Genomic DNA, 15,136 nt, shown 5'->3' with positions numbered 1-15,136 from the left:
GTGTATATCAGTTTCTTGTTGGTGTTTTGTCTGTGTTTGTTTGTCCGTAGTAGGAATTTACTGTAACTTTGGAGACTGGGCGCAGTAATGTCCCAGAGGGTTTGTAACATCATGGATGCTGACTAAGCTTACCTGATCCTCTCCAACTTGTATTAGTACACTACTTCATTCACACCAGTCATTTCACTACATTAAACTGATTGAGGTTATGCCCTTTGTACATGCTGAAGCGATATGCTATGATGAGTGGAATATGAGTTAGGATCAGTTTGGTCCGTTTCATGGCAAAAACATTTATTGATAAATTTAACTTTTGTTTTATTAAACTTTTGTTTTATCAACGGAGGGGGTAATCAGGGCACGTGTTAATGAAAAATGTACGTGTCCTTCCACAATCCCTTCTGTTGGGTCACACGTTTATTGGGGACTGAGATCGCTAGCGTGTTACTAGAAGCAGTATATGTAAAGTAACATAGGTGATAGGTGATATTTTACACAATGTTTGAATTTATGAAGCGAGCACATGTTTTCCTTTGTAACACATGACACCATACAAAAAACCTACCTAACTATTATACCCATCCTCAATTCTTACCACTTCTAAACCATCTTATACTTTTTTGAAAAAAAGGTTAAAATTAGCTTTTAAATTGTAAACAACCATAACCGTATCAATGATGAGGTTAGATGTGGCTGCTAGCCAGATGAAGCTGAATAACCATGAACCAGGCCATAACTAGTACAAGATAATGTTAACCATCCTGCACTAGATTGACTATATTGATTATGATTATGCCCACTACAGCCAAGCATTGCTGCCTACTTTGTTGTCTACTTGAAAAAAGTTAAACTTTGTTGCAACACATCAGCGGAAAATGTTATACCATTCTGTTTGAATTGATGAAAATCACAATTTAATCAATCCTTGTTAAAATTTTTTTTAATTGCCAGAAATTCTTTAGCTTACCACATTTTGTAGCGCGATGCGTGACTGTGCCGCGCCGCGCACTCAATGAGGCTTCTCTCTAGATCGGCGAGATGCGCCACTGTGCCGCGCCAAGCTGAGATGAATTGACATCGTCAATTAAACCACATGTTACACCAATACACCACGCAAACTATTATTTTTGCTTCGCATCGAAGCAACTGCACCTTTGCACCAACAACAATTTTGCACCTTCGCAGAATTTTCTTTGCTTTGCAGAGCAAAGATCTCGAAGGGTTGACATCGTCAATAAAATAATGGTATGGCTACTGCTGTTTATATCCTTGAACTACACAATATAAACTTAAGCATATTTTAGTGTATACTTTTTGTCACAACAAGACTGCGATTTATAATAGCTACTTTTAAAAGAACCCCTAATGTCTGCTAACAATTTTTCTTCTAGTCCTAATTTTATTTCCTTTGCCGCCTTCGGCGGTCGCGTCGCGCGCTACTGCAAGCGAGAGGTCTCTGGTTAGAGCAAACACCAAGTAATTAAATCTAAACTAAACCTAAGGAAGATTGATAAAGAGATCACTAAAATTTGTTTGCTCTAACCAGAGTTCTTTCGCTTGCAATAGCTTGCGACCGCCGAAGGCGGCAAAATTCTACTTGTGAAACTATTGGCGGATGTTACTCGTCTAAATTTTTCGAACTAGCGCGCGCCGCTTTCTTCTCACGATGGCAAGTGCTACGAAGTAGCGCGCGCCGGGCCGGATCATTAACAATGGTCAAGTGAAACAAGCGCGTCACGCAGTAAGCGTTTACACATGGATAAGTACTTTGTACTTGGTCAATATTGTAATTAATCGGGATTGTACTTGGTCGATATTTAAATTTATAAAAAATGCGCGCCGTTTTCAATATACACTAGGCACTTACTTGCTACATGTTATTTGTTAAGTGCAGTTTGAATATTGAATATTTAATTTAAAGCAGTGCAGTTGTATATTTCTCAATTTCACTTCAATGGTTTTAAATTTATTAATTGGGTCATGAAAAGATCTGACCATGAAGTATGCAAACTTGAAGCTTGAAGTGAATGATTTATATGAAAAGAAAGTACTTTGTCCCACTATATAGTTAAATTAGCTTTGACTGTTAGGAACCAAAACAGTTCATCATGAAACAAGTTTTAATACAACAAGAACACGTACCGACTATGCATAACTAATATGCACCTTTCACAAACAAGAACCACTCTGATCTATTTGCTGTGAGGTGTCTCAGCTACATGGGTTGGGTGTCCTTCCACCCATTTTTTGGCACAACTAAGAACCACCAGAGATGTCTCAAATGGCCATGTTTATTGTTATGTGTAGTTTTCTCACGTTTAGGAACGGTTCCGGGGTTCCCTCATGTGATCTATAAGTCGAGCAGAGAGATCATGTTTACTTTTTAATCTATTATCTACCTGTATGATCGATGGATTGGGCCTCATGACCTACAGAGATCAGAGAGAATGGATAACTTGAAGCTCACAACCTTGCTTGAACGTAGGGTCCGTGGGGATCTCATTGAGATTTTCAAGATCCAGGAAGGCTTTGTGGATTATTGGTCCGATTTTTAAATTAAATATTCAAACAATATACACATAATATAGCAATGACCCTATATAAAATCAACCCTTTAAGAATTCAAAAAATTCCCTTAACAATCAAAAATTTTTTACCCTTGGCCTTGTGGCTCCAAGTTAAGATCTAGACTGTTTATATCAACAATGTTTTTTCTCGCCCCTCTGTCTCCACGGAGAGAAATCACTGTTGTTCTGAGGATTTCAAAGCGAAGGCGCTTTCTTATGTATCCTACAGCGTCTGAGTACCTCTGGCCAGTGTGGTACTCCATCTTACTGGCCAGCTTCTTGACCAGTCTCTCAGCTTCACCACCCATTCCACCAGAAGTCGAGAACACTAAAGGTGTGAAGCTTCCTTTCTCCACTTCAAGAACTCTTGCATTGTAACATCGCTTTTTCTCATTTTCATGGGACAGGTACATTGCTGGTATCGGTTTGCTTGCATTGGAGGGGGCTGGGGCATGAAATACCCTTACATCAAAAAATGCCCTCTCTGAAGCATTCCAAATCGATCTTGCAGAAATGTCCAGCCTGGCTTGGTCTCCTTGGACTGTTCCCTTTGGTAACTGTAGACCATCAACTGGAAGAAGAACTGGCTCAGTCTGCACATCCTTGCATTTCACAGTTGGTCCGATTTATTTCATTTATTGGTCCGATTTATTTGGTTGTGCTGGTAGGACTGTCTCTGCTAGGTCGAAGCCACACAGATTTACCACAAATGAGACTGACTTTTTTTGCCCAAAGGGTCTTGCGCTATTGGAACAGTCTACCACCTCTTGTGAAAGCTAGTGAGTCGGTTACTGGTTTCAAGAGGGGATTAGATGCCTTTCGGCTTCATAGTTCATGGATATCAGGCAAATAAGCTTGGCCACTACTGGGAACTGTCATATGACATCTTTGATAGGATAGATGTGTCTGTGTCTAATAGGAATAATTATGTAAGTTATATGAAAGATAATCCATTGGTAGCTAAAAGGAAGAAGGTTAATATCAAAGGTATTTAGTTGAATCTTTAAAAAGTTTGTAATTATATGGTTTCAAACGTAAAGTGTTCATTTTCTGTGCATTTCTTTTTGAGATGCCCAGAGAGGCATTATTTATAATGTTATATAATCAAGAGGCTTACATATGAACATATTGACATGGGTGTAGAGTTGAGCCTGTATACATAACAACATACATGTTGTTATGTTATGTTATTATAGCTACCATGCTGTCACTCTATTAATGCACCACACCGCTACCTCCACTGCACTAAAAGTTATACAATAAATTCTACGATCCTAATTTTGTATCATGATGGAGACCGGTGTCCATACAAAACATTTACTAGGTTGCCGTTTGGTGTGAGCAATAGCGAACAGCACGCACACTCCTTTGCCCCGTCAACCTATATCTAATCTATTTAAAGAGTGACAACCATAATACACATCGAATTAGGATTCCTTTAAATATCAAATTGATTTATTGTAAACTTGTTTACTCTGTAATAAATGGCATAAAATTGAAATTTTTCTTTAACTGATTTCTAGGTCAATCAAATTCCATTGACGGATCAATATAATGAATAACCACTTAATCGTCAAGGATTGGATGACATGATCTGATTTCTTTCGGCGCTGAATCAGATTCATAACTCAAGGTCGGCCACCAATTTGTTGTCAAATAGTATATTATATATTATATACAGGGTGGGCCAAAAGTCAGTGGGCATACGTTGGCCTTAATAGCTCCACCATGTTTTATATTTGAAAGCTGTTGCTTTGCAGATGGCATACTGTACTTACTGGTTCGAGGATTCCGTCGTCAAAATTTGAAAATTCGAATATTTTAGACCACGCCCATTCAATATTGAAACACCTATACTGTTTTCTCTGAACATGCTGAATGCCTAATTTTTTCAGAGACATATTAAAGAATATTAAATGTTGCATATAATGATCTGAAAACATGAGGCAAAACAGATTAGAAATGACGAAGTTATCAAGCATTTTCTGTATCTCGTTAACAAAATTGACTGGGTGATTATGTGACACCGTGACACGACACCTTAATTGGGCACCCTTAACAATTCCCATAATGTTTAACGGGATGGTTAACGGGTTCACTTAATCACGTGATTAGGTAAACCAATCACCTGATCACACCTAATGAATAAACTCGTTATGCTTCATATCTCGGTCATCTGAGAAGCTACAGTTCTAATTTTTTAAGGAAAAACGTAATTCGAATGTCCAAACACAATTCAATAAAATTTAGTTCGATCAACTATCCAAACTATCAAATAAATGTAAAAATGAACCTTCATTTGAAAAAAAATTGACAAATTCCTCGAACCAGTGGTGGTAGTAAGTCATACCAGAAAGAATTATTTCAATCGGGCAATCAGTGACTGAGCTATTAAGGCCAACGTATGCCCACTGACTTTTGGCCCACCCTGTACTATTTGACAAAAAATCGGTGGCCAATTTTTTGATTTAACTATATACACAATAAGTTAAATCAAGTGATGCAATTGGCAGAGCACAATCGTAAATCCTGACCAATAAATATCATCTATCCCTCTTAGCCCTTCTCCTCAGGTATCAGGTTCAGAATAAAACAAATATTATTTTTCAGAATAAAACAAATATTATATTCAAATCTCTCTATTCAACAATATTAAATCATTATAGAACCTAATTTGTGGCTTGATCGTTATGTTAGGGCTATTCTGTTAGCTGATGCTGACAGGCACCGCATGGGGCAGAGACTTAGGACCATTACGCTGGAGGCTTACAATGACCCTTTTTGAACCCCATGGCAGTGCTAGTTTTATTATGGTAAAGATTGTAAATCGAAGTTATGAAAACGATCAAGTCACTCCTGTTTTACACTATCAACAGCTACTTAAAACAACCTAGATTGTACAACTCACTTTGAGGATTAAACTGTTAAGTGATGAGTGATTGGGCTCATTAAACATTTTAGTAGCGGAGACATGCGGATCAGCTTCTTGAGGTTCTAGTATTTCATTCAGACAAGAAGTTTTACTTTTTCAAATTTAGTTGTTCAAGCTGCCTGAGTTCAGAAAGTTTGCCAAAGGGCCCAGGTATTCTTGTCACCTTTACCCTGAGACGAGAGAATGACTTTTTTACCTTTGATTTGAATACACCATGAGTGATTTCAAGGTCGTTCAGTGCCAACATCTGACGGAATGAATTCCAGAGGCAACTAGATTTGTAAACGAAACTGTTTGAGGGCATGGTTGTTATAAGAAGAGTTTCTTTGCCGGGTCTTTTAGACAAACAGAAAAGTTCAAATAGTGCAATTGGTGTTCGATATTTAAAGACTTAAAAAAGTTCATTGCAGCAGTGATACGCGTATAAATTATGCAATGTCATGAGTGATTGACGGGCAAAAATTGGCTTGGTGTGCTCTCTCTCAAAGAATTTGCTCGTAAGTTTCTGTTCACTGATAGGTCTAGTCCTAGCACATGTCATAAATTTATCAAGGTATGCTTTTTTGTCACCAAACATGATACGAACACACTTTTTCTGGGCTACAAATAGTGGTTGAAGTTTATTATTACTTGCACCTCCCCAAACGGTAATGCCATAAGATAGGTGACTTTCAAACAGTGTGTGGTACAGGTCCTTATGGATAGATGATGGAATTTTATCCTTGATCATGTACAGCCTCCCAGAACAGGACGAGAGTTTTCTAACTAGTTTGTCTCTATAGGGATTGAAAGTTAGGCCTTCGTCGACAATTACTCCCAGGAATTTCGTTTCCTGCACCTTTGAGAGAGGTAGGCCGTTGAGGTAAAGTCTATTTTCAATTAATAAAGATTGCTCATCAAGTTTTCTTTTAGCTGTATTGAATTCTATATAGCAACTTTTCTTGGCGTTAACATGTAATTTATTAGCCGATGTGTACTTGTGGACTGATCGTAGGACCCTATTTGCATTATTGTAGGCCTCTGTTCTAGTTTTGGCAACTACAAATATCTGGTGGATTCGTGTAGTGTTTTTGAGTCTCATGATTTGATAGTTCTTTTATTCAAATTTCTGATTGTTTCTGAATAGACTCAGTGATGACAGATTCTATTTATTTCCATTAGAATCTGTCATCACTGAGTCTATTCAGAAACAATCAGAAATTTGAATAAAAGAACTACAAATATGTTAAATGTATCATCAGCAAATAAGACATAGCTAGTGTTATCGAGTTGAGAGTTTGTTAAGTCATTTATGTATATTAAAAACAGGAGAGGCCCAAGGCAGCTCCCCTGTGGAACGCCATAGAGAACAGGAAGTCTGTCTGATACTTCGCCCAGGACGGACACACACTGCTCTCTGTCCGACAAGTAACTTTCCAGTAACTTAAGTGGCACTCCTCTAATCCCATATATTTCAAGTTTCTCAAGCAAAATTGTGTGGTCTATTGTGTCAAAGGCCTTGCTTAGATCAATAAAAATTCCTAGAACATGAAGACCTTGCTTTAGGGCCTTATGGATGTGAAAAACTGAGTAGTTAAGTGCATGTGATGTTGAGTGACTCTTTCGGAATCCGAATTGACTTTCGTGAAGGATTCCTTGACTAACCAAGAAGCTGTAAAGACGTTTGTATATTATCTTTTCAAAAATTTTACCAAAAATTGGAAGTGTGGAAACAGGCCTGTAGTTCTCAATCAGTTCTTCGTTATCTTTTTTGTATATTGGGGTTATTTTACCAAGCTTCAGAACTGACGGAAATATCCCTTGAGATATTAGGCGATTAAATTGAACAACAAGAGTTGGGCTAAGAATACCCGATAGTTTTTTGATAACTCTTATGGGAAAGTCGCTGGCCTTCCCACTCTTCAAGTTGGCTATAATCTCAGAAATTTCATCTTCACTACAGTCATGGAAGTAAATTGAATCGAGAGTTTTTGGTGGCATGAATTCGAGGAAAGAGGGAAGAGGTTCTAAAAGAAGGCCATTATGAGTATTTTCATTCATTTTTGAGGCAATAGAGGCAAAGTACTCATTAAATTTGTTGGCTATCACCCGTCTTTCAACAACAAGACGGTTGAAGGAGACATTGTATATAGGGGCGGCCACTGATTTGAACAGACATCGAGCAGTTGCGAAACGTATCTGTGTGCTGCCCCCAAAAATTGTCCCCCCCAAATATTATTGGTCTTCGAACAACTTTTTTGCTGCTCCCCAACAACTTTTTGCCGCCCCTCTGGATGCAAACAAGACCGAACGTTAAATTGGACAAGATAATACAGTTGGGTGTTTTTCCTTTGAAAAATACCTGAAGTTCGGAAAATGTTGTCCCCTATAATAACGGGGGTAGTGGGGGCAGGTAGTCATTTCGCCACCGCAAACATGTGACTTATCTCAAAATCAAGTTTCACCAATTATACTCCCTCCTCCCCAAGAGCTGCACTACTTTGAGTAAAAACGTTTTTCAATCAGATTAACAGATCCGCCTTAGCATTTAGTAAGGGGCGATCTATTAATTTACATTCAGTATTTTTACTTCTATACAAAGCTGAAAGGTTAAGTCTTTTCTGAGATTCTTAGAGAACACTGATAAGCTCTTTACTACTGCCTCATAGCCGGTGAAATTCAATGATTGCAACACAGTTCAGATCTGGGTACACTACAGCTGTTGTAAAATTAAGGGTACAATATAATGAGCCCATAAGGTATAATTAATATATAGGCCACACGAGATTGGCTTGCTACATTAACATATTTTGGGTAGTTTCTTTCTTGTAGTTAATTTGATTAAATTCAGGATAATTCAGAGAAACAATTCTTCAAACCTTTCATCTTTCAAGTTTTCATGTTAACGATCTTGACTCAGTCCCAATACAAAGAAATTTAATTTGTAGATTCTATGTATAAGTCTAAATCTAACCCTATAACTAAGTAACCACCGATCATTCTTGCTTTGCTAGCACTGTTTTCAATCGTTGGTTAAAATTGCTAGCTAAAATCATCCTATTTCACTTCAAAAATTATGTTAGGGCTTCAAGTCGATCGTCAATTCTTCCTGCAAAGATGGCCAAAATCCAAGGTTAGACATCAATCTTTATTAAATGATTATAAAAATTCGTGATAATTTTGGAGATCGATCTTGAATGTGTCTTACGGTTGTTCCTTAAACACTAAAAAATTAACAAATTTCGTAAAGTAAAGTTCGAAATTAAGATGAATATCATTTTCAGGAGGAACTGTGGTGGAGTTACAAGGAGATGAAATGACCCGGTGAGAATTCCTAAACTGTGCTGTAGTATTATAGATTTGCAGTATTATAGTAGTAGTCACAGAGTGCCAGAGTAATCTCAATAACCTCTCATATTATTTTATTAAAACTGTTTTGCTACCGGTCCTACCGATTGGACATTTTCAAATTCCAGCTTTCCGTGACACAAATTTCACTGTTTTGACTGAATTTTTTTCTTGGATGACCATCTAGCAAGGTCACTGAGGATGGAACAAGACACGATTGAGGTACTGAAAGTTGGATTACTAAAGATCAAGAAAGCTTTGATCTTAACTCAAATAACAAATTCTTTATCAGGATTATTTGGGACGACATCAAGTCGAAGTTGATTCTGCCATTTGTTGACCTCGACATTAAGTACTTCGATCTTGGAATTGAGAAGAGGGACGAAACTGATGATCAAAGTAAGATTTGTTTTATTTCTTATTTTTGTATTTCTCGTTTATTTGACTGTGTTATTCACAGACATATTTGGTTCGTTATAAAGGTGTTTTACGTCTAGATTGTCCAAGTTAAAAACCCAATGATAGCTATCCTCGTTTGATAGCTTTCACTGTAGATAAATCTAGTTTCCCGCATTAACACCTTAACGGGAGAGATTTCAACTTGTTGGCAGTATCAAAGAAGCTCGACACAGTCAGTAGTACTCCATTAACTGAATGTGGTCTACGTGCTTCTTGGGTACTGCAAAATAGTTGAATCATTGATATATGGACAAGAAATCACTCCTATCAACCATAACTTTCTCCTTAATTCGTTCATTGAAGTTTGAAGATATTGGTAAATATCAGTGGCCCTATTAAATGGCACGATGAGGTAAAATTTGTCACACTATGAAACTATATAAATCCTCAATGGTTAGGATAATCGTCTCATCCTCTAGGCAAACTTTGTCAGATAACGATATTTTTATCAGATATAGATATCGTTTAAATTCGGCAGGCAGTGAGTTGTAAACTTTGTCACACTATAAAAACGTGACAGAGTTTACATGGGCCCTTAGCTGCCGTGTTTGACCAAATTTTCGAATTTCCAGTTCATAGGATAGTTCCATATGACTTTTATCTACATATTTAGCTACTTTTTTTGTTAAATGGTATCCATATATTTGTAGAATATCTCAACATGTGTGAAATTGAGCAAATATTAGTGTACCAACTTAAACAGTAAACACCTTATATTACGTACTACGGGTATATGGCCCCCAGAATATAGGTGGCCCCCAAAATATAGGTCATGTTAGTGGATACAGTTCTAACCAAGATAAGCGATACTAATGGGATCTGTTACTGCTAGGTTGGAGTAAAACATGTAACTTATGTTTCTGGATAAAAATTTTGGACATACATGAGGTATTTTGGTATATTTGGTCATGACAGCGAAAGATTTAAACGATGTTGTCATTTTCTAGAGGGGTAAATATGGCGAAAAATTGTCATGACAAAAATCTGTCCAACACATGCCATTAAGACTACTGGTATGAGTATAAGTATTATTTTAAGCTATCTTTTCATCGAGACATCTGCAAACTGACAATTTGGAAAAAAGTTATGGCCACCACAATTTTACGGGCCCCCAGAATATAGGTCTATACGACCCCCAGAATATAGGTTGGTCAAAAACCCTGAACATGCCCAAAACCATGCTTTGGGATGCTCTTCTTGTAGCTACTAGTCTCCTGAACCCACATATCAAGTTTTATCAAAATTGGATAAAAATTGGCCGAGTTATGGGATAAAAACAAAAACCATATGCCCATATTTGGGCATACGCACCAAATTTGATCGATTTTGGTCCATAAATTGGTCAAATATCAATATTTTTGAATGAAACCAACTTTATATGGAAGGTAAGCATATATTACACATTCTCTATGATTATCAGCTCAATATCTAATTAACTGTGGATTCTGTGTTCAAATAATCGCAAAAAATGAACAAAATTGCCCATATCTCAAACTGACTTCGCTCAAAACAATAGAACTCAATAGGGTTTCAATATTTTCACATGAAATTTTCAGAATCAACGTAGAATTGTCTCATGACCTTAAGTTTTGAGACAGAATTTTGAGTTAGGCCTTTAAAAAAATTTGGCGGCCAAAAATGTCTGATTTACAGTCATTGAGGTGCACATTGTATTGATACAGATAAAAACAGCCCCCCTCAATCATATCTAGGGACACTCCTTCAATCTTATTTAAGTATTTAGTTAAGATCCCTACTAAATGAGTGCATGAAAGCTTTTTAACAAGTAAAATTACGGGTATATGGCCCCCAGAATATAGGTTTTAAAAAAAAATAGCGACCAAGATTCTGCATTTTCTCTGTCACCCTGAGCATTAAGGAATGTGGGGTAGTGATGAGAAACAGTTAAAGAACATATGCTGAAGAGATGGCATCATCAAAATGTATGAAGGTGGAGTATTTGAGGACGATTTTTGCATACCTATATTCTGGGGGCCGTAGTTTTTGATTTTTTGCTATTAAGTATACTCTAAACCATTTCAATTTAGTATCTGGAGCCATTGGCATCATCAATACAGTCTCAGCAACATATTCTGACTGCATATAACTGTCTGTGACAATTTTAGAACAACTTAGGAACAGATGTTTGGACCTATATTCTGGGGGCCCTGTTAAAAAATGGTATTTTTACAGGTGAAAAAAAAGTACACTTAAAAACCTAATAATTATTTTCAACTACCCAAGAAACATTTAAAGGGTTATTATGTACATATTTACACCCCTAAACATGCTTAGAAGTAGTTTTAACACCTGTTTCTAAGTGCTCAAAAAGCGACCTATATTCTGGGGGCCATATACCCGTATGGATCAATTAACAATATTTTAACCACACACCGGTCATATTAATTATTATGTGGCAGCCATATGTTAACATCGGCAAAATTCTAACACCTGAACATGGTAAAAATATGTAAATTTCGTCGCAAACAAAATGTTATAACTTTATTTGCTCTTTGTTGGCAAAATAATTAGTTTATCGACATAGGTATGGTGATAAAGTAATATTGTATTCTAATCGAGGTATGATTCTTCAAAAATAGGGGCAAGAAATGTAAATTTCGTCACATCAGTCATTGCATAAGTTAGATAGATTTTCTTTCACATCAACAGTCCTTATTATAGTTGGAATTGATATATGCAGGAAATATAGAAACCCATGCCAATTTTTCATCACATTGAAATTATACTGTTGGGGCAGGAAAAGTGAATTTCGTCACATTTCGGTAACTTAGAAAAAATAAACTCAGCATTGTTAAACTTGAGTTCTAATTTGCTGAACAATAACCAACCAATAATTCCTGGAAGAATATTGAATTCTAATCGAGGTATGGTTCTTCAAAATAGGGTCAAGAAATGTAAATTTCGTCACATACGTCATTGCATAAGTTAGATACATTGCTTCTAAATTTAACATATTTACGATTTCGTATCATTTAGCGACAATGTTAACATCAACTGCTCTTAACTTGAATCAACTGTATCCGTGTATCGTCCTTATATAGAGTTTTCCCGCCTTTCAAACCAAAATCAGAAATAAGTGATTTCGGCAATTCACCCAAAATTTCAAATTCCATATATTAACAGAATTTACCTCATTTCCCAATAACCAAGTGCATGTATTGCTAACTTTTCAAAACAACATATTTTAGGGCTATGATTGGTAGAAGAACCATCAAATAATGACTTAATGAGTTGAAAGGTTTTGGGGACACCTCACAGTAGGAAAGAGGTATCGTATTCTGAGTGTGACAAAGTTTACGAAATATTGCCTTAAAACCGTTCGATCCCTGCCCTTTAACCAATGTATCGTATTCTGAGTGTGACAAAGTTTACGAAATATTGCCTTAAAACCGTTCGATCCCTGCCCTTTTACCAATGTTGTATAATGTTGTATCATAATTGTTAGATTGACCTAATCTACTATATTTTAGACCAAAGAATGCTAATTGGGTAGCTATGGTTAACACAGTCACAAAAATGTGACATTTAGTAAATTAGTGTAGGAAGTAAAAACTTGACTTTTATCAAATGCAAATCAATCAACAAAGTATCATTGACAGTGTTGCAGTAACTGATAAGAGCACATTCTGTCAATTATGAGCCCATTTTAAACATCTCATATTGTATTTAACCAACAGAATCTTTGGTAATTCAATATCACGCCACCTCGCCGGCAAAGAATCAGCTTACTGTGTCGTGGTAGTAGAACTTTCGGGGTTGTGTTCAGTCAGTTGCTTATCTTCCTTGGAAACGTGCTGCATAATCCTGCGATGTAGTGTCAAGTAACATTAACTTGAAAGTCTCAAGGGAAAGTTCTCGATTTGTACAAAGGTGCTTTGCATGAACAGCTAAAGTCGGTGGGCTGACTTAGTCAACGTCATTTCCGCGAACATTGAATTTGCCACACTTTCTTTGGAACGCGCGATCATGAGTTTTATAAGAAACTGCACAATGGTACACGCTGTAATTCCGGCGTTTTGAACGCGCGCGCGCGCACTGGCTGGTGCACGTTGATCGGTACGTTCGTTTATACCGGCCCATCGCATCGAAGATTTAATTAGAAGCAGGCATTGTCACCTTTACAGTCATCACGCCATCTGCGGACCACCTCTCTGTGTAGCAGGGTCGGGGGTTTATCCAGTAGAATGCCTACAAATTACCTTTGGTCCATCTTAAGGGTAGGTCAAACAGTTTGGATGTTCAATTATTTCGGGAGTGTGACAATCCTAACAGCAATTGTCAAATGGTGATTTTACCGCATCTGAAGCCTTCTATGCGAAAACTGTTAAAGGCTGGGGGCTTCGTCGCCATGAACGATATGATCCGAAGGATCACAAATACACAATCTAATTGGAGGAAGCAACAGCCGCGGTATTTGGTAGTCACATTCTCGATAAATCGGTATGTCCGGTAAATGAGGGGTTTACTGTCTTACTTATTTACTGGCTGTTCTTCAGAATGTATTTTGTTTGTTTGTTTGCTGTTCCCAGTAACTCAACTGTCTGTGAATCACGGAGTACTTCCTCAATGGTTAATAGATTAAAGAGAATACAATAAACACGAGTCTGACTAGAGCTTGCCTAGAGTCTGCCAGGAGTCTGCCAGGAGTCTGCCTAGAGTGTATCAAGGTACGTCCGTAACTACTCAATCGCCGTATTGATCTAGTTCTCAGAAGACAACTCACGGGTCTTAGTCACAAGTTTACTGGTGCAAGCTAGGAAACCAATTATTATTTGCTACAAGCTTTATTGATCTGGTTGCAATGTTTTTACTCAGATATTTTATTTTTGATTTGTTCGCTGTGACAGCTTTAGGAGGTAAGATATGTATATTTGTGATCCTAATAATGTTTGAAGCGGTGAAAAGGTCTAAAACAACGCCACTTCGATTTTACAGCGGTATTTTAACCGTTGCGTCACTGCCTGCAAAACATAACAGTAGTTTCAAAGAAAACAAACCGTTTTCAGAATCTAGTTTCCGACTGGTAGATGCCAGTGGAGACGATATAACTTGGGAGGAAGAGGGCTTGCTGCTCTACGAGGACGGCACAGTGTGTGATGACGAGTTTAACTCTAATGCCTCCATCGCCATCTGCAAGGAGCTTGGATTTGAATCTGCTAGCGGCTGGACGACGAGTTACGCTTGGCAATCTCTGCAGCAAAGCTTCGAGATTAAACTCGATAATGTCAAATGCCCAGGCCCAGAATGGTCTTCATGCACATCCACCACTTCACCCTGTATCCTCAGAGTCAGGTCCTGGTTCTTCAAGGTGCTTCTGCAAGGCTGGTATGTTCTGGAGTGACGGAGTCTGTCGCAAATGCTCACAAGATATGGTAAGTAGAGAAGGTGTCCTGCAGTGCACAGAGTGCCCATCTGGTTCCGTCAATGAGGGCACATCTTGTAGCTGTCCAACAGGATGGGGATGGATCTGGGAGGATCAAACTAGCGGGTCCTGTCAGCCTTGTCTTCCAGGCACCTACCAAAGTGCTCTCACTGGTAAGTGTGAAGTTTGTCCGGAAGGTACCTTATCCAGTGTCAGTTCGACTTTCTGTTTGTGTTCCGCCGGAACATTCTGGAACGAGAATGAATGTCAGGAGTGTGCCCAAGGATCCGTCAGCTTGAAGGGAGCACTAAAGTGTCTGCCATGTCCATCCGGTGCTACAACTGACCCAACAACATGCAGCTGTTCTGAGGGAATGTTATGGTACTGGGAAGAACAGAGAGATGGATTCTGCAGACCGTGCATGCCTGGTTCTTACAAGTACGGTTTGATGACCTCCTGTGAGTCCTG

General features: G+C 37.9%; 1 protein-coding gene across 1 annotated transcript in view; it reads left to right on the top strand.

Moving 5' to 3' along the window:
• The first annotated feature begins 8,555 nt into the window (after positions 1-8,555).
• LOC134822620 (isocitrate dehydrogenase [NADP] cytoplasmic-like) overlaps positions 8,556-15,136 on the top strand; it is a 39,979-nt gene continuing 33,398 nt past the window's right edge. The window contains exons 1-3 of the mRNA XM_063833751.1: positions 8,556-8,611; positions 8,763-8,802; positions 9,119-9,225. Of these exons, the coding sequence (XP_063689821.1) occupies positions 8,596-8,611; positions 8,763-8,802; positions 9,119-9,225 (163 nt within the window). The 5' untranslated portion in view covers positions 8,556-8,595. The remainder of the gene's footprint in view (positions 8,612-8,762; positions 8,803-9,118; positions 9,226-15,136) is intronic.

Source organism: Bolinopsis microptera, chromosome 11, assembly GCF_026151205.1.
Source record: "Bolinopsis microptera isolate Bmic1 chromosome 11, MBARI_Bmic_1.0, whole genome shotgun sequence".
In the NCBI taxonomy this organism is placed as follows: Eukaryota; Metazoa; Ctenophora; class Tentaculata; order Lobata; family Bolinopsidae; genus Bolinopsis; species Bolinopsis microptera.
Note: the sequence above shows the minus strand (reverse complement) of the source record. Positions and strands in the feature narration are given on the sequence as shown.